This window comes from Phoenix dactylifera, unplaced genomic scaffold, assembly GCF_009389715.1.
Source record: "Phoenix dactylifera cultivar Barhee BC4 unplaced genomic scaffold, palm_55x_up_171113_PBpolish2nd_filt_p 001473F, whole genome shotgun sequence".
Taxonomy (NCBI): domain Eukaryota; kingdom Viridiplantae; phylum Streptophyta; class Magnoliopsida; order Arecales; family Arecaceae; genus Phoenix; species Phoenix dactylifera.
In genome coordinates, this window is record NW_024068787.1 from 60,159 (window position 1) to 87,247 (window position 27,089).

Sequence of the window (27,089 nt, forward strand, 5' to 3'; positions counted from 1 at the left end):
GTTAGGACCAGTATGTGAAATATCCTAATGTAAAGCTGACGGCACAACTGCATACTGTACAAAATATTTTTTTTCACAAAACATGATGGGTCTTATGGCTTCTTGAATATGTCTGGTCACACAGGTATCAGACATATATAGTAGTAAAAAATTGAAACAAACCAACCAATAAACTAAATAATGAAAGTAGTAGACAAACCTTTTTATTTATCAAAAAGTTGAACTCTTCTTCCAACATTGACAAAAGCATAGTTGGAACATCTTTCATACATGTTGACAATGTTGCTACCATTCGAGAATAATATGGCAGTAATTCTAAGGAAGTCCTAGGGACATTGAACAAAGCCCTGACAAGTTTCTTTCGATTTGCCTTTGAATTCAAGTAGCAAAATTCTACCTGCAAAGCGTACAATATTTGTGCACCAGACTAGGTTGAGACCAAAAACAAATCAAATATAATATATATATATATATGTGTGTGTGTGTGTGTGTGTGTGTGTGTGTGTGTAAATATTATGCAAGAAAACCAAGTGGAGATTACCGTCAATTGATCAATAAGATCACGGCTCACACAACCTGGAAGCCTCTGTAACAAACCATCCAAGCTTGTGCCATCAAGGCCTTTAACTTTATCCTTTTCGCCTTCTCCTTTCTTTTCCGTGTCCTCTTTTAATTTTTCTTTTTCCGAATCTTTCATCTTTTCCTTATCTTTGTCCTCTTTATCCTTACCTTTTTCCTCTGCTTTTCCATCTGGTAAAGGCTCTGAGTCTCCACAGCCCTCAGCAATATCTTGCACTTCCATGTCTGGCTCCACAGCAGATTCCTTTGAACGATAACTCTCCCAAAGTTAATTGCTACCAAAAATAATATCAAATACAAGGATAGAAATCATAGAACAATATATACCATAAAAGGGTGCCAAAGAAAAAAGAGAGTTTTCAAAGGTAACACTGAGGCACTGGCAGTAAATGCCATAGAATAAGTTAACAAGGAGTGGGCTGCAGAAAGTATCTCTAATGGACTGGATAAAAAATGATAAGATGGCAAAAATAAACTAGCTTTTAAATTATGTATAACAAAAGAACAAATCTTGGTTCAAAAAGCATTGCCAGTGAGAATATGGAATAATTCGGGCATTTGGTCACAAGGGCAGGGCATGGAAGTGTTACAGTACAACATTAAGTCTTTGTTAAGTGATGAGAAGGAAAACAAACAAAACAAACAAATAAATAAGATATAAAACGGATGACAATTTCACGTTGGCATTTAAAAATTAAAAAAGTTTGGTTAAGGAATTCAAACCATAGGAGAAGCATAGCAAGGTTTCATTGCGTGATTCCCATCAAAAAGCATGATGAATTAACACATTCACTCACTTAGGTCAAGGATTTTAATCATGAGGGATGAAAACTAACCTCAGGTTGGAAAAAACTCTTATGATTGATAACAGCAAAGAAATTTTGAAATATTAACAGACTTGATGCTTTAAAAGACAATTACAATGGGATCATACCCCCAAAAACAAAATAAAAATTAATTAAAATTTTTAATATAGATTCACAACAAAACAGAGATATAAAAAGGAAATGTAAAGGAGGACAGCAGATTTATCATCATTCCTTTTCCTTTTTTCAAAGAAAAATAAAAAGGAATGATAGTTCAGCCAACTTGATGCAACAACAAGTGTCTAAAAAAATGAATAATCAACATGAGATTGGAAATAAACAACAAATCAAGAATTGGTAAAACTTATGAGTAAGGTGTTTTCACCATTGAAAAGACATGGTTGTTCTCAACTAAGATGCCTAACAATTCACATTGCCCCACTTAATACACAAACAACCCAAAAAGCTCGTCCAAACTTGACTCAACAAGCCTCCTCTACCTAGGCAAGCAGCTTAAGCATCACCTAGGAAGCAAGTCAGTTGGGCTAAGTAGATCAAAATAAGAGGTTGGTTCTCCTAGTACAATCCATCTAAATCAAAGGAAGTTATGCTAAAAGCATTTTTGTTAAGATCATGTTATGAAACTAGAACTATGCAAGATGCTGGCAATGTACTGAATCTATCTACAAGATCCAACGTCAGTGAGCGCAGACATCGTACTAAAAAGCAAGTACAACAAAATGATAGTCCTTTTGAGAAAGGATTATCCAATCCGCAGAGGTTCTTCCAAATCCTCTAGTATTTTTGCTACAGGTCTCCCTAGCCTAAGTATCACAGTTAGTTAATTAGGTTGACGTTATCATATAAATGTTTTGATGGAAGGCATGCTCCTAAAAAACTAGGAAAGGTTTGCCAGATGGTCATGGCATGAGAAACATTGAAGAGTTGCATTTTGCACTCCTTGGTAGATAGGAATGGAAGCTTGTTGGTTATAATTATGATATTTGCAAGCAAAGTTCGCCAAATAGTACTAAGGGTCATAATGGCTAACGACCAGTTCGGTATGGCACCGGTAAATACCATACTAGTCTGATGCATACCGAATCGGGGAGGGGAAGAGGGAGAAGAAAAGGAAGAAGGGAAGAGAGAGAGGGCCCTGGAGCAAGGGAGAGTAAGGAGAGGGAAGAAGAGAGAGGGAAAGGAAGAGGGAGGGAGAGAAGGAGAGAAGGGGGCTTACGAAGAGGGGGAAGGGAGAAGGCGAGGGAATAAGAGAGAGGAAGGGAGGGAGGACCAGGACTTACAGAGAGGAGGGAGAACAGAGAGCAAGAGAGAGGGGGGGCTTACCTCATCGACGGCGGCAGCCGGAACCCCTGCATGGTCTCAATCAGTATCAAAGAGGAGAGCGAGTGCTAGCGAGCGAGGGAGAGAACCTGTTGGGGGGTGAGGGGGAAAAGTTTTATAACCCGAACTGACCATCATTGTCAAACAATCCCACATTGCGGAATCGTCCCAATTTGGTGTCACTTCAATTCGGTATAGACCGAACCGCCCAATTGGGTCAATTGGGCGATCCTTCTTTGGAAAGTTTTAAACCAAAGTTGCTATCACCTTCTGAAACTTAAGGCAGCTTGAATTTGCATATAGATCATTTATCATTTGCAAGGTCCCTTAAAGAGAGAAATTTGGACTTAAGATCATGTGTCGCTATGTCTGCTAGTTTGAGTGCATGTGTGTTCTCTTTTTAAAATAAATAGATAGGTAGGCTTAGATTAACTGGTCACTTTACTAGCTGGTTACAAACATTATCAACGACATAGACAGGCCAGATTATTTGGAAGTAACTTATAAATAAACCCAAGTTCTATTGATGCATCTTCAACAATTCAAATAATATCAAGAAGAAGAGTTATTGTTACAAACATTACAACGAGAAATTGTTAAAGGAAGTTTAAGTCATCTTTCAGATATATTGGTCCTTTTCTTCCTTTTAGATTTGGACATGGGGAAATCCTAATTGGCAATCATTTCAAAGTTACAATATTCGGCAAAGATATGCACACATCCACAAAGACTTTCTAAGAATACTAAGAAAGAACGTAGAACGTCCCCTCGATGCTTATAACAGCCAAAGCACAAGGTTAAGCATCCAAACTCTCAAAGTGGGGCCTAAGCAATGAAAGCAAGGGATGCTATCTTGGTACTAAGCCCCGTATCAGTGCCACCGAGTCACTATATCAGTACGCCCGGTATGGAGGCCGATTCGGCGTACCAAGTGTCGGCACGCCCTCCATACCATATACCGGTACTGAACCGGTGCAGTACAGTATGCTCCATACTGTCCGGTTCAATACGGTATGGCATACCATAAATGAAAGGTAATTTGCTTTGACTCTCTCTTTGTAAAAAAGGCATTTACAAAATTACAAGAAAAGTTCAAGGAAACTAGAAAAATAAAGCAAATGAATGTTGTATGGAGACTTCATCAAATCAATTTTTGGCAATTGAGGATCTTAACCAACAAATTACATATATGCAGAAAAGATGAAGGGTACATTGTAAAGAATGACTCAGTATCACCCATTTAATACTCATAAAGCTTTAAGACCAAAACTACAGATTTCCTGCTGCATAGCTCCACAAAGTTCATCAAGCAACAATCCCATCAAAGAAAGATGAATAAAATCCCACCTTTTTCAATTGGTTCAAGCCAAAGGTTAATGTGTGTCCAACCAATAAAATGCATGAGTAAGACAAAAGGTTAGCAGCTCAAGTGATTACTCTACTTATACATACATATATATATATATGTAACAATTACTCTTGAGAAGAGCAAGGTCCATCTCTCTCTATATACATATAGTGACAAAATTATTGACTGAAAGCTTTTTATCACATATAGAACATACAAGAAGTCTTCTCAAACACTATAAATTGCTACATGAAATTTAATAACTCCAGATCTTCAGTATATTCTAAGTGTGGTCCTAGAATTGCCTTAAGATTTGGGAGGGGAAAGGATTTCAATTTTGCTCCTTCCACCTCATTCTCATTTTTAAGTTCTTCAATTAATGGGATTTTCCTCCAGAGTCATCACTTAGGTTTTCTGGTTATTTAATGTGGATTTATTAGCAGGAACCTTGCATATCACACCATCCCCTCGAACACATGCAACAGCATTAGAAAAACTGCAACTGAACATCTCAAAAGAACATATATGCATGTGCAAATAAATATATGTTCCGACAGTTTTCCCTTGGTGGTTTAAGAACCTGACATTTTGCCAAAGGATGCATCCCCACTCCTTTTTACGTCACCATCATTCCCCTATCAATTCTCTTTTTTTTACAACTAAGATATGGAACCAAGCTCAGCAAAGTCACCCTAAACAATTAATGGAAGACATCATTTCAGTTCAATCTTACCATTTTCGGATTTTAACAGACAAACTAACCATGGAAAAATGATGCTAGGGCAAATCACCCTTTAAGTGTAACAATACCCATAACCCTGAGCAGATTTTTAAGGTTTTTTGGGATAAAATTTTTAAGGCATTTTCAAACACAAAAAATACTAAATGAGATCTCTGATAGTAAAACTATCATGCTCCTAATGGCTCTACACTCGCTACTTTAGTAACATGATAAGGAGCACTCAGCTTCTAAGATTATTAGTTCCCTAACAAATTTGATTACAGTACACCATTCTCAAAAATATTAATGCAAATTTTAAGGCAATATATTCTTTTCATAAACTTTTAAAACTCATTGGAGAGATGCCAGAAGATAACCATTTCATCCTTACATTTTGTCGTTCTGGTGTCTTTGGATGTTGCTCATTCGACTTCAGTTCTGCTTCTCCCAATAATACAGCAGGAACAAAAGCTCTGGTTATAAAATATGCCAATTTGTATCACAAGAACTACAAACAAACAGAAATAACAGAAATCTCTCACATAGATAAATAAGAACAGTATCTTTAACTGAAAATTCACAGAGTATAAATTCTATATAATAGTTCTGAATGATAGCATAAGCAACACTAGTAAAAGTTTTAACCAACCTCAGATCAGGTAAGGATTCATAAAATGCCCTTGTGTCTTCATCATCCCACACAGGTTCAAGCACAGAAGACTCCTTTCCAGAAGCGGAAGATGATACATCCACACCTGTGGTTAACCTAGTCGTGTGCCCATCATCTGGCATTACTGGAGGCTGCATATCAAGGGCCTCAGCTAAACTGTATACCGAAAAATAGGGGAAAAAAAGAATGAGATTGTAGATGGAAGCACAATAATGAAGCTAATGAGAAATAAACAAAAGGCAGGAAGAAAAAAAGAAAGAAAGAAGGAAAGAAAACTTATAGAAGGAAGAGAGAAAAGGGGGAGGGGCGCAAAAAGCATGCAACATCAATAAACTAATGTTTGGCATGTGTTAGGCACATGAAAGGAAAAATTGACGGCTATGGTTTCCCATTAGCTAACAGATTACTTTCTATTATTTATGAAACTGGATAAATGAACTGCTAACTTAGGCTGACACACCTTTTATTTCTCTCCCTCAGAGAGGAGTACAAAATCAAACCTAAGGATGTGCATTTATGAAGACTTCGAGCTCATATAGACATGACTGACAGATGAAGTAACGAGTCCATTCTGATTGAAAACGTTTCTCCACTGAGACATGTGACTTGAAAAGGATACTCCCCCTATTACATAGTATGCTTCTCCTGTCTCTTCAAGACAGAAATGAAGCAAAAGGTTTGTATCCACTAAAGATGAGCTTGTGTAGTTATACAAGAGTGACGCTCAAACATGAAATCAAGCTGAGAGCTTGCAACATAAAATAGCAATTGTCGTTGGCACATGCAATGCACATGTGGAAGCACAACTGGTTGTCGGTACCTCTTCTAACTAAAGACTTTTGTAAATTATGTAATTTGAAAGAAAGTTTCCGCGTTTAATTGGTACATCTCCGAACTCTTTCCTTAAAAGATTGAGAACTGAACCAAAAGAAGTATGTATACTAGAGATAATAGCATATACAAAGATAATGGTCACTCAAAGTGACATATTAAGATAAAGGCAGGATGTCTTAGTTTGCATTACAATATAATAAAGAGATTAATCTACTCATGAAAACAAGAAAAGACATTAGAATAGGAACTATGAGACATTTAAGTTCAAAGCAAAATATCAAGATAGAAAGTTTGGCTAACGATCTTACGAGGAGACACCACGAAATAAGTGATCATAAGATTTCCTAAGCTTCTCGTACGAAGCTGCATTCTCATCGCTAAGCTCCCCTTTAGCACTCAAGATCTTTGCATTCTCAAGTTCCAGCATTCGAAGAGACTGCATAGTAAAAAAAAAAATCAATATTATTCAATGCTTCTGGAAAGTTGTTGCACAAACATGGAAAAACATAAAAGGATAATACTAATACATCAAAAATGAAGGGTAAAGCAAATGAATTACAATCAAAGCAAGCAGCACATGCTCAACCAGGCTAAGAGAAGCATATTCAGATTATGCCAAAATTTTAGACAGTTCCAAAACTTACATTATGCTCAGATTGAAGTAGTTCAGCTACAGCATCATAATATGAGTGCAATGCTTTCTTGAAGAACTTCTTTTGATCTGCAGTGACATTAAGGCCTTTAAAGAACTGCAAGAGACATGGTAGAAAGTTAATTGAGGAAGAAGGAATCTGCAATCATACAGTTAGAAAATAAAGATGACCAATCTAGTACTTACTGAACAAAATAAAATCTAATAAGAATTTAAGAAAGCCTATGAAGAGTGACCTATGTTTCATACAGCCAATAAGTCAATCTTACCGTACCTAAGGAAGAAATGAGCTTTGACAAATTCTGAACAATAAGTATCTGAAATTAACAGTGCTGCAACTATGCTTTTTATACCAATACATGCCAATATAGGAGCAAGCTTTTAAGTGCAATTTACTCTTTCTTCCCAATGCCAACATTTTATGATAAAATGGAACATGAACACAGCTTTCATCATGCATGTGAAGAATTCTCACATTTTTGGCAAAGTATAATATTAAGCCATTGCAAAAACTGAAAAATGAGAGAAATATTCTGGGATGACTAAAATAGACTTATAGCTGAAGTTAAGACATGCTTTTCCTGGAAAAGAAAAAGAGATGAACCTCCAAGATTGATGGACACAGAATTCACAGCATCTGCTGAGCTGCTGAACGTATCTATGTCCAGTAATTTATTTATGAACATATAAATGTAGCCATTCAGGACATGCCAATTGCCTTCTGGTCAGTCAAAACTAATAAATTTTCAGTGTTTGTTGGAGCATACTTTTGCTGAATCTAGATATAAACTAACTAATCTTTGATCAGAAAGGGTGCAAAATAGTGGATTTTCTTCATAATTTAAACCTGGCCCAATCCTCCATCCATCCTCGCTCCATAGCCGTATGTAACAGTTTATCACAAATGTCCTAGGCTGAATCAGAAAAAGGAATATATGAGCCTAAGAAAATTCTGGTTCAAGCCCTACAGGTTTGGTTTTCCAGAATCAATTCAGGTGATTGAGCATACCTAAAGAAAGTATCGCCCACTGAAGTAAAATGGACATATTGCTTGAAGGCATTTCTAGCATAGGTAGGGAAGACAGATGCTTAAGCCACCATGCAAAAGTCCGTGATCATTATTTGGTATGGATAAGCCAGTCCACACATCATTTTGAGAAAATGCCCATCCAATGGATCAGCCAGTGTATCAGAAACCCTTCTTTAGCTTCTTCAAACAGCATTAAGGAGGTCAACATGGGAACTCAACCCGTGAAGGGTGATGATGTAAATGAGCAGGAAGACATTTCAGGAGAGAGAGCTCAAACTCTATATAAGTCAAATAAGCAGGAAGACAACACAGAATCTGCATAAGGTGGAGTACCACATAGATCCATTTTAACAGGATCATTCTATATCCATTCTCTATTCATCTGTTGATGTGTTTCTTTAAGGCAATAGTCTTAAAAATGAACAAACCTTCTTGAGATTGAGTTCCGCTCAGCATACATGTTAAATTTAATTTACGAAGATTAATTTTTAGAGAATTATTCTTCTGTAAATTTTCAAATCAACTTTAGCATACATGACAAAACAATAAAAAGATTATATAGACTAAAATATATGCATATCATATCACTGCATACCCCTTCACTAATTTGGTTAATACTTAATAGCATGAACGACAGCATGAGAATGAGATAGTATAGAGGAAATGGTATGTGTCGAATTGTTCGCAACAAATATGGCAAAACAGAAAAAAATAGGGGATGGAACTGTACTTCAGGAACAGGTTAAACACTATGAACCCCACACATCAATGCCACCAAGGTTATGGCAGATTGAAGTTTCACATGAAGGCACCAAATTAAATTTTAATTAATTTACACAAATACCACAAGCATGCAATACATAAATTGTTATGGTTGTCATCTGCTCATCCAATGACCCCAAAAATGGGGTGATGGTTCCAAGGGAATCTGGTGAGGAGATTGATCAGTTAAGTAAACACAGATGGCATCACTGAACCCTATGAATACAAAAAATAGTTCGAAAGTTGCCATCTTCCCAGAAGACATTATTTAGAATATTCAAGTTCTCTTCACCAAAATGATGAAAATTACACTATGTCACTGTTGGTAAACAATAATGTGAAGTACAACATTCTAATAGCCTCTAGAAAAATTGTAGTCCACCTCCACTCTAGGTAGGTTAGTGCGAGAAGAATATCAACTTCTCATTACCCCATGAAGAACAAACTGAAGAGCAAGCTAAAACCTACATCACTATGGTCGAGCAATACTAACCAGTGAATTAAAAGGGTTTTTCATGAATTATCTACTTGATAACATAATCATCTAGAAAGGGACATCAGCCACTTCGAGCCATCCAATAATGATGTTCCGTGGTATTGATGCTTCAGTAAATTAAATTCAACCACTGACCACAACACATTCCACTCATAGCTGATATTCAGAAAGATGTCCTATCGTGTATATTTTTTGCAGACGATATAGCATTGATCAATGAAAAGAAAGCTAGATTAAATACTAAATTGAATTTATAGAGGACAAAGGTTAGAGGATAAAGGCTTAAAAACTAGTAGAACAAAGAGAATACATGAATTGTAAATTTAATGAGAATGAAAATGAAGGCATATTATCAAATAAGATTGATGCACAAGAGATACCACGGAAATAGATTTCATAATTTAGGATCTATTGTACAAAATGATGAGGAGATAAATGAAGATATATACAATAGAATGAGCTGGATGGATGAAGTAGAAAGTGCATATAGGATATTATATGATACATGCATTACCTTGGAGACATAAGGATAAGTATTGTAATAACAGTAACACCCGCAATATTGTAGGCTAAAAGTGTTGGGTGATAAAGAAGGTACATGAAAACAAATTAAGTGTGGCAGAATGAGAATATTAAGATCGATGTATAGTAAAACTAGTAAAGATAGATTAAGATATGAATATATTAGAGGTTGCACAAATTAATGATAAAGTGATTGAAAATCGATTGAGATGGTATGGTCATGTACAACAACGATCTTAGGCGGCTCCTGTAAGGAGAGGTACTTTAGTTTGTGTTAAAGGTAAGAAGAGGAAGACCTAAATTAACATGAATAGAGGTTGTGAGAAAGGAAATGAAGAAATTTCGAACAACATCAGAGGTAGCCCTAGAAAAGGATACTTGGCAAATAAGGATTCATAAACCCGACCCCAAATAGTTGGAAAAAGGCTAGATGATCATGATTATGATTATCTACTTGATAACACAACCGTCCAAAAAGAGATATCAGCCACTTTAAGCCCTAACATGATGATTGTTCAAGGTATTGAAGCTTCAACAAATTAAATACTGAACACTGACCACAATATATCTAGTTGGGTAAGCTAACTATAAAATATTATCTAGCATATTAAATATTGAATTATCAAGCACATAAAAGCAATACCACTTACAAGTTTCTTTAAACTACAATCTATCAAACTAGACAATATTGTATTTACTTGTCCACTTGTTTAATATCATCTATGAGATGGATTATGCAACCACATATCAGCAAACTTACTCCCAGCAACAAGCAGATGGTGATATTTATTAGTATATCAAAAATGCATCTTTTTTGACTTTTAGTTTTTTCAAAACAATTATGAGCACAAATCTATAATGAAACGAGGATGAAATCTCACTAGTGCTAGATGGCTAGTATGATCATGTTAATAAACAATTGGAGTATTCCTATATTACTTTACATAGAAACTACGATGCTGAGCATTAAATATATCAAAGAAGAAAAGAAAATAGTAAGTACTTAGTGTAGAAGCATATATTTGTACAAGGTTTTAAATACCAGTACCGAATCCTACATTATTTTTCCATTAGAATGGTAAGGTTCTGGTATCAATGGGCTCATAACGAAACTAAGAGCTTTAGGAAAAATGAAAAAATGTTGGTGTGTCCTGGTACAATTGGTAGGATACCATTGTTACACACCAGTATGGAGTAGTGCAGACTAGTATGGCTGGTACATACCGGTACACAGTTTTGGCAATGCCAGCACCTATAACGATGCCTGTTTTACATCGAACGTACGATATCAGTCATACAATCCCGTTCCAAGAGTTTTGAAACCATGTATTCACAAATGATGGTAGGTTTTTGATACCTAAATACATAACAAGACTAATATCCAGATTATTAGATGACATACGTGCTGGGGTGTGATAAAAATAATTGGCTTCCATTGTCTTACAATGAAAATAGAACAATATATACACATATGCAAACAATTTCAAAATTCCCATTAATACGTCCACCAATTTGGCAGAACAAGACCTAACCATTATCCATACTAAGTCAACTTACAAAAGCAGTAGCATAAAACTTAGCAAATTCTAGGTAGTACCTCATCGTGAACTTCTTGTCCATGCTGATGGAGCTGGAGCCCTAAGAAATATCTGCCTTGTCGAGCAAAACTGGTAAGAAGGGACAAATTTGTCTGAGTTGCATCCCGATCTTTTAAATGTTCCAAGCTAGTAAGATCCTTAATAATATTTACGAAAATGCTGGCATCCTCAACAACTCCAACAAAATAAAGTTCCATTAGAAGTTTTAGAGTGCTCCTCTTCTTTATTGCCCTCATGTTTTTATCTGCATCCAAATCATCACCACATTTTCCTGGAAAGAACACTTTCAGGAGGCCCTGAATAAGACAAGGAGAGAAGTCTTTGTATCTCTGATGAAGCAATGAGCAGACCTACAAACAGGAACACATAAATAAAAAAAGGATTATAGCATCAAAACAAGTTAATAGCACTTGCATGTTACCATTAATGTAAAGATTTATTTCTACAGTATAGTTTATGCAGCCAGACTAAAACACTAAGTCATCAACCTTCCATGCTGATGCAGCAATTCACTTAACACCTAGATATAAGATACAGCATTACTACAAGTTTTTACTGTAGTTCTTTCGAGATAGCAAGTCAATCCAACTCCATGTAAGCTTGATTTAGCATGGGAAAAAATTCTTTTAAGACAAAGGACTTATCGACCCTGCTTTTGCATTCTTCTTTTATCTTTGTAGCCAGCACACCGCTGAAAAAAATTCAGACGAGCATAAAACATACAATGACAAAATTTGGCAGCATGGTACAGTCAACAAATAACCAGATGAGACTAACTCTACTCAAGAAGGCATGACTCTGTTAATTAAAGCATGTTATTTGGAGTTTTCTGAAAATAAAGTGGAGAAAAAACTGCTATGAGAACCTATAAAAGACTGATCAACAAAAATAATCAGAGTAATAGATAAGTGAATGTTCCCATGTAGCAGAATAAGATGCCTGAATGTATAAAATTGATTCATGATGCTGCACGATTCTGACTCTTATGGATCAGTTTTTTGACCTTTTTAAATAACACAATGAGGTGGAACAAAAATACTTGACATTGCAAGGAAGAACAACAAAATTATTAATAAGATTATCTTAATTTTGTGGTGTGTTTTTTTACACTCATTCTTATTGAACTGTATATATTGATTATCCCTAAATTATACAACTGTGCCATAAACAGGTAAATGTAAGAGAAACCATAGATCATCAAGAGCGTGTAGACAACATTAACTCATTAAGGATATATCCTAAAGGGTTTTTATCTGTCAACATTAACTCATTCCCTTAAAGCTATTCCTGAATTGCAGGTGTAGAACATCAGAACAAACCTGAGCTTTAATTTGCATCACCAGATGCAGACCTAGCATCCAGAACAATAACAAATGACATAACAAATGTCAAGTTACCCCCAGGTAACGTTTGATTACCAAGCATAGACTAGTAAAAACGGCCACTAAGAGAGAAAAGAGTAAGAGTTAGGTGGTGGTTATGTTCTTTCGGCCCTTGATAATTGACATATAATGGCAAAATATATAAGGATAAGACAGATGAATGGAGGCAAAAGGGGACCTTATGGTAGAAGTTATCAGCTAAGTGGCTGGGCCGTGTAGGCAAATCTAAAGTTAAAAGATGCTTAAACAAAGTAACTGAGTAGTAAACCTAGAGTGTAATACATAATTAATAAGAAAAAGGTCTCAGATTGATAAATGACATGAAAAATAGATTACATCAAGAATTCCAAGGCAGAGAGGTTGGAAACCGTCATTGAACAAGCAGCTTTGCATATTAACTTCTTCACATAAAACATGACTAAGAAAGAAACCCAGATCTAGCAAAGATGGGGGTTGAATAGATAGAGCTCTAAGCCATATTAGAAGCATAATCCATGAACCATAAAGATGTTGATATCCTTGTAAAATATGATGGGACCATAGAACAATGAAAAAGGACTTTGTTAACTACCAAAGAGGATTTGCACTAGGAGTACATAGTAATGATTCAAAATTTCAAATACATTGATGAAGAAGATCTGGCCCAGACAGTATAACAAAATAATGATTCAGCAAGGACGTAGAAATGGAAAGATGGAAACCATACAGATGACAAATAAAGGTGTCAAAATCATTTCAGGTGGATCCGATTTTTCAAAAAAAAAAAAAAGATAATAGCAACTGATATATTAAAAGAAGGATTAAGTAAAAGAAAATGGATAGCAAAATTGATTGTGAGTTACAAAATAAAGTTCGGGATGACGGCAAGTAAATATGCATAAATACATACAACAAGGGTATCAACTATTCTGATTCAGGTCAATTTCCAGCTGGATCCTAATCAAATATCCACCTGACAATGTGAAGCATCAAATCCATAACTGTTTTGGAACATCTGAGTTGACTTACAAGAAGGGCATAGGGGGAAAAGACTAGTGTAAGTACAATGGAAACACTATGAGTTGCCCTCCCCTTTGCACTCTGCTTTGCTAGAATCTCACACCATGACGGTGATTCAAACTCTCCTATATATCCTTCACCCTTCTTAAAACATCACACTGCACCACCACCCTACCTCCCAGATGCAATATGCCCCTACCTCCACTTCCACATCCCATAGATGGAAGAATTGTGTGCCAGTAAGGTGCTGGCATAATACTAGTGTCATTCCTGCCATGCCATCCCATGCCATTGCTTCACACAGCAGCATAACAAGTAATTATATGCGGACAACAACATGCTGGTTCTGCATGCTTATAAGGTACTAACATGATCCGTATCATGTTGTGTCATGCTAATCGGCGCTTAATCCATGATATCTAGTTCCAAAAGGTGCTATCCAAACCAATATTGGTGGAACCAATACTGGGCACCATACTAGTTTTCCAATAGGACGAGTCGGTACAGGCCTGTATCGTGCTGTGCCGGGCCCGTACGGACACAATAGAACAGATAGGGAAGAGAGAGAACGAGAGAGAAAAAGAGAGAGAGAGCGAGGGAGGGAGGGAGGGAGAGGCCGGCGGAGGGTGGCGGAGGCATGGCAGAGGCCCGGCGTCGGTTTGCGATTTACGCGACTATTCCAAAAGGGCCGCGTAAATCGCAAAAGGGCCCTCCGCCGGCCTCCTCCACCCTCCCTCCTCCGCTTCTCTCTCTCTCTCTTCCGTCTCCTCCGCCTCCGACAACGGATTTTGTTTCTATTGCCGGAACCGTACCGGTGAGCCACCGGTACGGCTCGGATCGGCCGAAACTGCCCGATTCGGGACAATTCCGCCAACCATGATCTAAACACTTTAAATTGAATTTCATGAATAACTAGACATTTCATGGGCTTGACCCTCCAATTACACATCAACTTCTGGTAATTCTACGTAGAAGTCAAATTTAATGTAAGTTTGGCTTATCATTTACCAATTTTAGCAAATATCAGAAAATAGATCCAATTAGTTGCATGTTACAATATATAGACATCTGCATACACATCAAATATATATCCTTTTGACAAGATATGCTGAAACAGCTCGTACCGGCCGGTTCAGCCCATACTGAACCGGTACCTGCGCCGACCGGTCTGGTTCGGCTACACAAAACGGTTCCGGCCCCGACCGGTACCAGGCCGAACCGGACCAGTTCCGTCTGGTTTGACCAGGACTCCGTGCAAACCGGCACCAAGTCCGGTCCACTGTGGCATTTAATGCCACTATAGCCATACACTCTAGCTGTGCTACAGTGGCATTTAATGCCACTGTAGCGCGTTGTGGCATTTTTGTGCGTGCTCACGCTCGCCTTCGCTGTGTGTGCGCTGTGGCCGGTTCAATACCGGTTCGAACCAGTCCGAACCGGTATCGGCGCCGACCGGTACCGGTTCGGCGATCCTTAGCTTTTGGACACCTAGTAACTTGACAAAACATCATGTACCCCATAACATCAATTCCAAACTCAATGAAAAAAGCATAATTCACGTTACCTATTACTTTATTGTAATTATGCTCTACCTAAAGACAAGTACAAGACTAGCTTCGAAGTACACAACAAACTGTCAGGCACTAAAAAGGTTGTGAGCATGCTGCAAACAGAATTGAAATGAAAAAGCTGATGTAAATGCAGGATCAAAACTAAGAACAATGAAATTAGAAATGAATAGTTAAAAAAAATGTTGTAACACCAAGATTTTCAGAAATGGTTTCACAAAATTAAATGTTTTCTGAGACAAACCCAGTAAGGATTAAATAGTTAATCACATTCAAATATTAGAAAAAAGGGGGGCCAAATATGATATAAATAGCAGAAAAATAGAACCCAAGAACAACTCCCAATTCAGAAAACTGGACCACAAAAAAGACCAAAACAAAGTAAGATACATGGAAACAACTGCAAGTATGATGAAATGATTTGACGTTTTTCTTCTTGACTATTCTTAAACAAAAAGCCAAACTTAATGCAAGAAAAATAAGAAAACAAAGCACACAATCCATGTCTTAGGAATATTATATGGGTATACAATTTAAATATGCACCAACTAAAAGGATAGATGTAAAAGGTCCTAGAATCCTATCAAGTAGTCAGTAGAGATTTGAGATGTTTTCTAATAACTAACAAAGCTCAAGCTGGACACAAAGATAAGACGATATTTGCAAGCAATGCAGGAACAAAAACGTAAATTGTCAATTTGATACCTGCACAGCAGCTTGTATATCTGAAGTTCTAAGCTTGGCATCACAAATAGCAGCCACAGCTTCACTGACAAATTTGCTTAAGTTGACACTTCTTAACTCATCCATCAACCCTTCTCGTTGCTCATCATTTATCTGTTTAAGCTTTTTAATAACTGCTGTATTGCGTTTAATACTGGAGTCCAACGTTCTGAGAAAACCGGAGTCTGGAAGAAAACATCAAAATATTATTATGTAAGAGAGACATCTACTCTCATGACTGCACAGGATGAATAAATATAATAATTTAACTCGGGCATCTATCAAAAGGAAATGAGAGAGAGAAAATTCAGCATCACTAGGGCAAAACTTATGGACACCTGTTGTGTAAGCAAGGTGTGCATGATGATGATAAAACTACCATGGGTCTAAATTTTCATGCACAAAAAAAATTTCAGCGGATAAAAATAAAATGCAGGTGAACCATATATGGAACAGTCAAAGATTTAACATAGGCTGCTAGGCAGTCACATGGTGGCCCAAACATGACAGGACAAATGCCATAAAATTATAAAAAACTCGTGATCTGAAGCAATTGAATAGGTCATCTTGGAGTCAACTATGTTTCATCCACTACAGTTCAAGATCAGAAAAAAAAGACATGATTTCAGAGGGATTAAAAGAGGCTAGAGCAATGTTTTCCCTACCACCCCAAACCACCCAGTATTCGGGTTGGTACAGGCCCCATTCGAACCCGTACAGACTCATACTGAGGCATACCAAGATGTATCGAGGTGACCCAGGGTACATATCGACCTATACTACCCAGATTCAAGCAGTACCGAGATATAAAGTAAGAAAAAATGACTCGAAAAATATCTAGGTACAGCGTGTGTCCCCGTACTAAACCGGTAACATACCAGTATGGTGCCCGACACCAAGACTTCAAACCTTGCTAGCACCAATCCCAAGCTTAAAACATAAAAAGCTTCAACAATAATTCACTATTTACTTAAAACCCTAAGCCATCTGATCAACATTATTGATAAATAAAAGACTTCTACAGTCATAAAGTTGGACTTGCATTTTCATTAATAAGCATCATATCGATTGAAAATAATTTGTCTTTTGTAAAGAAATTGGAAAATATAGTACGTTGTATTCATTACATGTCAAGTACCAAGGAGAAAGAAAGCAAAATATATAAATAACACCTATGAATAAACTGAGGGTTAAATAGAGGAAAAATATATGTACACCGTGCATCTAGAACAACAGAGGTATAAAAAGGAAGAAGCTACCTGTTTATAGAAGCCACAAGAAATCATAGGATTTTGTTGTATTATTTTTAAAAAAGTGTTTCTTAATTGATTCACTTTGTTCCTTATGCCAAGGTATGAAAGAAAACATAATTATAAATTATAACTTCATGACATTTGTTTGGTATCCAATCCTCCATAAGCCATTTCTAACAAGAAGATATAACAGACATCAGAGAAGGTTTAGAAGGATACAAAATTGAATATGGAAAATAAAAAAATAAACTTAATGTAAAAAATAAAAGCAGACTGAATTAAAACAGAAAATAGTTAAAAATCAAATTTAAAAATAAAAATAATGCATAACTATGAAGAAAACATTTGATGGATAGATGTGATGATTTTTGATATTTGGAATCATTCATTCACTTATTTATGGTAAAGATATTCTATATTTCGTTCACTTATCTTTTTTTCTCTTTTTTTATGGAAGAAACTATAGAGTAAAGAAAAGGAAAACTTGCTACGTGACCTCAATAGAGTGTTATGATCTGAATCTGAATGGAATATGATAGAGTTGTCAATATTTACGATAATATGGCATCAGGAAAGAGCAACGGTGTCTATATTTTTGATACCATTAGATTGGAATTGAGGAAATGTGTCTTTATTATGGTGCAATGACATGTTAAAGAATCTAAATTATGCAACTACATTTTTTGGCACTATATCTTCTTTATGCTTCTGATATTTGAGTGCTTCTAGGAGATTGCATGGAAATTTTCTTTCTGGTAAGGAGAGTTTTTATTTTCGTGGGTTCGGGGGGGGGTGCGCGGGGGAGGCAACATACAAAATCCTAACGATATATTCCAAATTTTAAAACTTTCATTTCTTTGATATGTTATAGACTAGTGGAACAAGTATAATGCTGAGAAACCTTTAAATTACACCCAGAAAAAAAAATTGAGAAAGAAAATCATGAATAGCAAGATACCAAAAATCCACCAAAACTGATTGAGCATATAAGAGCAAGGATTCAAGTAGCATCAGTACAGCCCATAATGATGGCTACATACCCACTCATACGGATACAGAGTACTGGCTGAACAGTTTGTCGATAAAGGTGTTGTAACATCCAGTGACTGACATGGGCTGGCATCAGTCCTTTTCTAAAACATTGTGTAAGAAAGTTACTAGAAAGCAGACTGTGTCATCTAAGAGAGCTACTAGACAGCAGACTCTGTCATCTCATCTGTTAATAATCACTTAGCTGAGGGTGAAATTTCTCATAGCTTTCACTAAGAATACCCTCACTCATTCCAAATTCCTGATAGTTGGTAATAGACCCATGACCAACCCCAGTGTGCCTTCTTTAAATCCATCAACTTCATAAAAGTACTTGTAACCATAGATGTACTATTCGACAAGACAATTCAGAACATCACTTGAAAATTTACTTTGTTATTTTAAAAACTATTAAGCAGTAGTTGGATAACATCTTTATCTTAAATATAAATATGGAAGGAAGTCCATTCTAAGCTTCACAGAAGAATACTAACAAAAGCAGACATTTGGTTTTAGCTAAAGACAAAACTTTCCTCCATGAGATATGACAGGAAGTTGGCAAAACCACAAATTTCAAACATATTCAATTATTTAATAAAAAAAATTGATACCTCAGGTTATAATTAAGCCAAAGTTAGAATTTGTTAGCATATCCCAATCAGCAAAATCTAAAAATCAATATCCTTCAATCATCATTCGTTAGATCATCCATGTGGATCACTCAATCAAGTAATTTCTTGAATTTACCAAGTCTTATTAACTATTCACCACGTATTGTTCATAAGTAGATCTAGATAAATAATATACACATACATTTCCTCCTAAATCTAAAAATTATAGAAGTTAATGAAGAAAATACTACTTAATCAATTATAAATACAAATTAATAAAACAAGATAGAATAAAATGGAAAAGAAGATGAAACTTCTATTACTACATATAGTTTGTTTTATGCATAACTTCAAAAATGGAACCAAGAGTTTTAAAAAATGGCCACATTTTGTGAGCAACTAGGGTTCCACATAGTGCCTATGCAGAGTAGAAGAGAAAAGCAAAGAGAACAAAGGATGGTGGCACAAGAAGGCAAAAGATTTGGACAAGGATGAGGATGGGGATGAAGGGACATGGGTAGCAAATGGAGGGGTAAAACATATATGCGAAAATTTCTGTTGTTCATAGCCATTTCCAAATTTCACCTTCTAGCTAGCTTGTACGATCTTAGAGAAATTCCTTCGCACTTAGCATAGTAAGCTAGATTGGAAACCTAAGCAAGCCTGGTTCTCCAGGCATTATGGTAGGATATGGATCGATTATGACGAAAATGGACTTCTCCATAATGTAATTGTTTAGAAGACTCACGATCTAGTTCCATGTCGGGCCTTTTCCCTTCTCAACTAGATGATGGAAATATGTATTCCATTCGGGCAGGTGAGGAAGGGTGGCTAGGCTTGACCATATATTCTCTCCTGGTCAGGTCAAAGGCGAAGACTAGCTAAGTTAATCACTCAACCAAGTATGGTATGTCGTAGGGGTCAATACTGGTGTATACCTACCGGTACGCGGTATGAGAGGTGTATTGAGTATTGGTAACCTGAACCTACCCCTTACGAAGATACTGTCACTATACCATGATGGCAACGGTACGAGATCCGCTACCAAAGATGGCGAACCTTGCAAACAAGTTTTGCTCTCTGTTGGGTTGCAAGATGCCTGCACTCTCTCCCTTGCCTATCTTTGATGTCTGACTCTAGCACTTTTTTAAAACTAGAAGATAGAATCAGGGTGAAATGGTTTTTAAAGCCCAACCAAACTAAGTTAAGCCACCCTTAGAAATCATTTCCTTTCTAAGCCGTATATTTTTACTCTAGCCTCTACCCGACCCGCTATGGATCCAAAGCGGGTATGAGTAATGGCAAAACCTGCCCCGTGCCCAACCCAGATATATATGACTCTTCACAAATCCCCTAATGAGGCAAAAAAAAATGATTTGTATGCAAAAAATAATGATTTTTACAGCTTTACCCGACCTAATCCTCCAATATGACCCTTCTAACTCTACCCACCCGGCCTCGAGGCAAGTACAGGGCGGGTACAGGTAATTGCCTATCCAACCTGTTGCCATCCCTAACATCAAGTCAACAATTATACATTATTACATCTCTGTAGTTTTAGATCATTATCAAGCAGTTGAATAACATAGACTGCAAAGTGATGTGTGACACAATTATTTAGCATTTTTTGTTGGTTTAGATATGACCTTGTCCTTAAATATTGTCAGTTTAAGACTTTCTGTCTGAAAAACATTGGAATCGTACATTCAATCATTCCAAATAATACAACTTTTTCCCCTTAGCATGCTTCCAACATTCCAAATAATACAACTTTTCCCCTTGGCATGTTTCCATCTCTGAATTTTTTTCTATTTTTCACTGAATTTTTTGAAGGAAACAGAGAATTCCTGTAACATAAATTTGATGGGCCCAGCCAAGGGGGAAAAGTTTCTGAAACCTTTCATCAACCACTCAGTGTACAAAGTAATTGAGTAGTCTAGTATCCAGAAAAGAATGAGAGTTAAATGAGGAGGCTATCCTAGACCCCAAAAAAGAAAAAAATCATTCCAATGATGAACAGTACCTAAGGACAGCAAAATTAGGTAACCATTTGTAAACACCATAACCCAATACCTGGAAAGTCCAAAGAAATATCCACTAATTTATCTACAGATCGGAAAGTCTTCTAGCAAGTTCTCAAAATTCTCTCCAACCGCAAATGTTTGCGAATTGTGGCTGATGAAATGTCAATCACTATATAATTGTTTTTTCAATCTGATTTTGCGGCCATACATTGATGTAATAAACATTCAGAGCACCTTCCCTTTCATGCAATATCAACAACATATATGTGCTGACAGTTTATCCACCCGGTACAAGGGTGCACACCTCTAGCAAGTGTGCTGATCTGTATAAATGCATATTGACTTTGTATCAGTTTGTGTTGTTTCAATACGCATCAGTACATGCTAGTATGTAGCAGTATAGCCTTATGCTGAATTTTCCTGTTTTAACCCATACCCAATCTAAACAACCTTTTAGTATCTTTGCAAAATGATCTGAATCACTTCATAACTACCTTTTCTGATAGGATTTGAAACTGTGATCAACAATTGAACATAATAGCAATAAAAGTTGGACCAAAGATTATAAATTGGTATGACATAGTATATAAGCTTTCCTTAGTACCATTAGTAATATGAACTTCCCATAGTACTGACAATATTTTTACACCACTAAAAGTCTGCTATTAACGTGTAAAAATAGTTGCATATACTCATATTGTTATATCATAGATTTGAGCTTATTTGTATTGTAATAGGTGTATACAACTGTTCAGAAATGTTAGTTTTGACAAATCACGCAATGCAAGTGTTAAATCCCAGTATGTATAGATATGTAAGATGATTAATGATTCCCAATTTCTACGGACTAATTAAGACTATATTTATTTGTCTAAAACATGTCTAAGCACTAGTACAAAGCAATATAATTGATCTATTTAAAACAAAATGAATCTGCAAGCTAGCATAACTTTCCATACCAGCGCATTCCAAGTGGACATACTATATTCCACCATAATAAGCATATCATGCCAACACCAGAGTCTTGGTTGAAACTGCTAACAACTGTATGTAGCCAACTGATGCTGGATTTTTCTTCCTTTTTTTTTTGTGGGTTGGAGGGGGGGTGCAGGACTCAGGCACATGGACAAGGGATCTTGTATCAGATTTTTAAAAAAAAGGACAGACATAGCTCGCCACCTCTCCTCCATACTTCACACATAAGAAGACCAATTTCACTAGAATGCAAAAAGAAAACCTTAATTTTTGTGGGAATCCAAAACTCCATATTTTTTTGCATAGGGACATCTGACAGCATCAATAATAAAAATTTGTAACAACACAAAGAATGGTTTGCTTATCAGCTGTTGAGGTGAGGAGCAGTAGAAACAATTCCCTTCATAATTTTGGGGTATCACAACCAGAATTGGAAAAAAAAATAATATAGTCCAAGTACCTACCAATTTTTTTGCATGCCATCACTTGTGATGAAATATTGCATCTCCTCACCTAAAAATGTTATTGGGTATGTCACTTGCATTTGCAGAGGGGCAAATTCTGATGTCTGGATGTCCATAGATCATTTTGTTTTAGTTTTATTAAATGTCAAGGTGATAGGGCTCATGTAACCTTTTGACATCTAACACGATCATGAAATAGTAGTAACTAATCCTAAACTTGAATCCCTAACTTTCTAGCAGAATACAGTCAAAAAACAACAGAAAATTTATGAAGATGACATGCTTCGCTACATAGTTACCAGGCCTTTCAGGATTCAGATTGCTATGACGAAGAGCAAGTTTCCCCTCAATTGATTTCTTATATTCCTCAAGACGTGCAGCACTTTCCTGCAAAGCAAAAAATTATATTTATAAGGTTCAGTTATGTGTTAGTTGCATGTTCTGATCTTGAAAACCAGCTGAAGATCATATAGCAGATTACTAGTACCGAATATCTGATGAATATCAATCAGCCTACGAGGTTTACAAGAACAAATGCAAATTATAAATTCTGAGTTCACTATGTAAAATTAATTGCAGAACAAGAAATTGAATAGGACTATAGTTATTTATCCCAAACAGCACTAGTGTATCATGCACTGGTAGCGTTCCCAGCTCAATGCCACCAGAATGGCACCCCAGCATATTATGAAAAAAATAAGAAAATAGCAACAAATTTCCAAATTACCAAAAATTACTTATATATTTTATTGGCTAAAAGAACCTTTGAGCTCTAATCCGGGAAAAAAGAATAACAAACCAACCTAATAAATCACAATTTCTACATTGCCAACAAATTACTCATATTTATTCATGAAATACTCATGAACTGCATATAACTATGTTATATGTTTTCATTCATGATGGTAGTTATGCCATAGCAGGTAAATGTTACCTTTTCTATATATCTTTTTGCAAAAATTAGTGTATGAACACATAAGTAACTTTCTTTATTGTTTTAGTTTATCTAATTTGGTATGAAATTGACCATAACCTCTCCGCACACAAGGGTAAGGATGCATACATTTGACCCTCCCTAAACCCCATAGTGGTGGGAGCCTCGTGCGCTCCGATGCCCCTTTTTTCTACCCAAAACTAATGTGAAAGCGAGCATCTAGGCACCCTATGCAGCCAAAGAAAACATTTACCTTTCTGATGCCCACACCATTTCAGTATCCTCAATTGTCCCAATTCTCATACATCTTAGTACTTATTTGTTAGACTAATCTTCTAAGTTTTACCAAATGTGACAACATTAGCATCTCTATCAAGTCCATCATCCATGCCGAGAACTTTTTTCCTAGTATTCAAAACCATATAACATTTATGCTTAGCACTCTTCCAAAATGCCCATGAAACCACTACCTATAGCCAAGGTTTTAAATACAGTACCAAACCACATATGATTTTCCCATTGGAATGGTATGGTATCAATACGGTATCAATACCGACTAATATGTACCGAAACTGAAATCAAAAATATTAAAAAATTTGTTGATACCAACCAGTACAGTCAGTACAGTATCATCAATTCAGACTAGTACAAGTGGTATGTATTGGTACATACTGTTTCATACCCCGACACATGTATTGATGCTGGTTTCACAATAGAATGATGTGGTACCGGTGGTACTGTCCCATTCCACCAGTATTTGAATCCATGTGTAGCATTATACCTTTAATAACAACCAAAAAAAATATTTTCTTGCTTAGTTAAATTCTTTATAATTTCACTAAGCAAGAAACTATTCTCCATTATTAGGCTTCCTAGTATAAATCCATATTGGTTCTATAAAGATTATGTCATCAATCTTGATCTTTGTTCTCAACATCCTCTCGCATAACTTGCAGAGTTGATTAATTCCAGTATGTGGTAGAATTTTGTTCATCAACCTTGTTATTATAGATATGTAAAGTTCTCCAATCAGTTAGCAATTTTTCTATTTTCAAAATCATATTGTTAAAAACTTATTGATTTTGTAAAAGTAGCTGACTTCTTGACTTCTATGATTTTTAGATCCCAAGCAACATCCAGCTTGCTTTAATGCTTTTTTACCTATTTGCATCTTTTTCAAAGCTACTCCTACATCTATTTGAACCAAGGTCGGCAGAAAAATCCCGAACCGAGCAGTTCCGGCCGTTCCGAGAAACGAAACCCATTGCCGGAGCCGGAGAAGGAGAAGGAAAGAGAGAGCGAGCAGAGGAGGGAGAGGGAGAGGGAGAGGGAGAGGTTGGAACGCCGGCGGAGGCCGCAGAGGGCCAGCGGAGGCCGAACGAAACAAGAAAACCGATCGCGGCCTCCGCCAGCCTCCCTCCCTCTCTCCCCCTTCTCTCTCTCTTTTCTTCTCTCCCATGGTACCATGCCCTCGGTCGGTACAGGCCCAGCACGGCCCGTACCAACTCGTGCCGCTGGAGAACCGGTACTGGTTCCTCCGACCTTGATTTGAGCGACACAATATAGCGCTTAAAAGATCCTAATAGGCTGCTTGATCGTCTATAAGTTTTTTTAAAAATATGATTCACTAAAACAGGTTTTATGAAAACTGGGGAAATCTATTTGACATTAGGCCTCCTTTTTAGGTTTGATGAGTTGTCATTTTTGGCAAAGCAAGTTTTATAGAAAACAATTAAACAACCAAGTTTGTAAAACTCAATCATTTTTGAGGTTTTTGTTAATCTATTATTTACTAAAACTTGTCAACCAAACAACCCCTAAGAATGGTGATACAGACCTTATTCAAATATATCTATAATTCATCTTCATTTTATCTATTCCGCTTCTATTAAAATCATAATTTCCTCAAATGCATCTGATTAATCTTCTTATAATTCTAATTATTTTGTTAATCACATTCAATCCCAACCTATTATACCGATCATCATAGGCAAATTTAGTCATGGGCTTTTCTAATTGTAAACAAAACACCTTGCCATATGCAAAAGATCAAGGAGTAGTCCATTATACCGTGCTATATGTATGACACATTCTACACCATCAGGTTATCAACATCGTAAACCAGTGTGTGCCTCTATGTCATCTATACCAACTTGCATCACCATGTACAGGCCTATATTGATGTGTGTCCGAGTGATACATGCTGCATAGTAGCAACACAAACTTAAACACGGCATCATTATAGAATACAGCATGTAGCGGTATAGGCTTAAACCTTACATCTCCCTTTCAGAACCATTGGGTTTTTCTAATTGTAAAGAAAACACCCTGCCATACGCAAAAGATCAACAATTAGTCTGTTATACCGTGCTATATGTATGACACAGTCTACCCCAACAGGTTATCAACATTGTAAACCAGTGTGTGCCTGTATGTCATCTATACCAACTTGTATCACCATGTACAGGCCTATATTGATGTGTGCCCCAGCGATGCACGTTGCATAGTAGCAATACAAACTTAAACACGGCATCATTATAGAACACAGCATGTAGCGGTATAGGCTTAAACCTTGCATTTCTCTTTCAGAACCATGCCTAGCTATCCTAAACACTTGGCACAATACATATAGTGTGCCAGCCTTCAATAGGCACCAGCACAATATAGATTACTTTAATCATTTCCAAGAAAAAGGAAGACCAAGTGCTTTTCACAAATACATATTAGTAAATATAATATATAAAACAAAATAGAGATAACTAACTTTTTAAGATCAACGATCAACTTTAAATAATGTTGCTTAATATTTGCACTTATGGACTATAAAATATCACTAATCAGGTGAACTAGACTTACCTCATCATCATGTTTACCATGATGTTCACCAACCATCCGACACTCATCTTCCGGATGCTCCATTTCTCCTATATATCACATTATCAAATATCAATTATAATCAAGTAAAACTAAAGTGCATGAAGCATTAAAAAATCAGACCAGTATGCAATAATATGTTGCACTTTAAGAGTGTGAGTTTCCAACTCAAACTGACAATGTGAATCTAAATAAATTTGGATAATATGCATGAGGCAATTGTACTTTAACATTAGTGACAACTTAAGCAAAATTAATCACCTGCATCTTGAGGTGATTGTAAAAGAATAAAAGATGAACAAACTATGTGGCATACCATTCATATATTGGGGAGGAAGGCTCTCTCTTTTACCAATGAATCACAAACAATGTGAGATTAAAAAAAAAGGGGGTGTCCAAGTGCACAATGCTCTATAGGGTGTGGGGAGGGTCAAATGTATACAGCCTCAACCCCACATACAAAGAGGCCATTTTCATGTTTCGAACCCATAATACCTAAGTCACAATGGAGCAACCTTACCATTACACCAAGGGCCGTCCTCTAGAAGATGTGAGATATACTCCTAATAATAACTAATAAAGTTGTAATAAGTAATAATAAAAATAATACAAAATTCCCTTGAACTAAGCCTATAGTGCGATCCAATTTTCTCCCTTATCTTTTATGGCATTTATGACTAAGTTATCCAAACACAGATTTTTAGGACCTTCAAAAGTGGTGACTCTCATCTGTAATTTATAGTCTTCTTACTCACATCAGCTTAAAAGGCAGCACTTAGAACATTACATAAATGCAATGATGACACTACAATATCCATCATTTCAAATGATTCTATGAAAGTGTCAAACCTTTTTTCTAATTTTATTTTATTATATATAAGTTCTTTTCTTATC

General features: G+C 36.4%; 1 protein-coding gene across 1 annotated transcript in view; it reads right to left on the reverse strand.

Annotated features, from left to right (window-relative positions):
- LOC103698142 (regulator of nonsense transcripts UPF2-like) overlaps positions 1-27,089 on the reverse strand; it is a 44,050-nt gene that overhangs the window by 11,248 nt on the left and 5,713 nt on the right. The window contains exons 3-12 of the mRNA XM_039122348.1: positions 26,178-26,245; positions 22,687-22,774; positions 16,014-16,216; positions 11,359-11,709; positions 6,944-7,048; positions 6,608-6,735; positions 5,445-5,621; positions 5,187-5,268; positions 542-823; positions 200-397 (exon numbers count right to left, since the gene is read on the reverse strand). Of these exons, the coding sequence (XP_038978276.1) occupies positions 200-397; positions 542-823; positions 5,187-5,268; positions 5,445-5,621; positions 6,608-6,735; positions 6,944-7,048; positions 11,359-11,709; positions 16,014-16,216; positions 22,687-22,774; positions 26,178-26,245 (1,682 nt within the window). The remainder of the gene's footprint in view (positions 1-199; positions 398-541; positions 824-5,186; positions 5,269-5,444; positions 5,622-6,607; positions 6,736-6,943; positions 7,049-11,358; positions 11,710-16,013; positions 16,217-22,686; positions 22,775-26,177; positions 26,246-27,089) is intronic.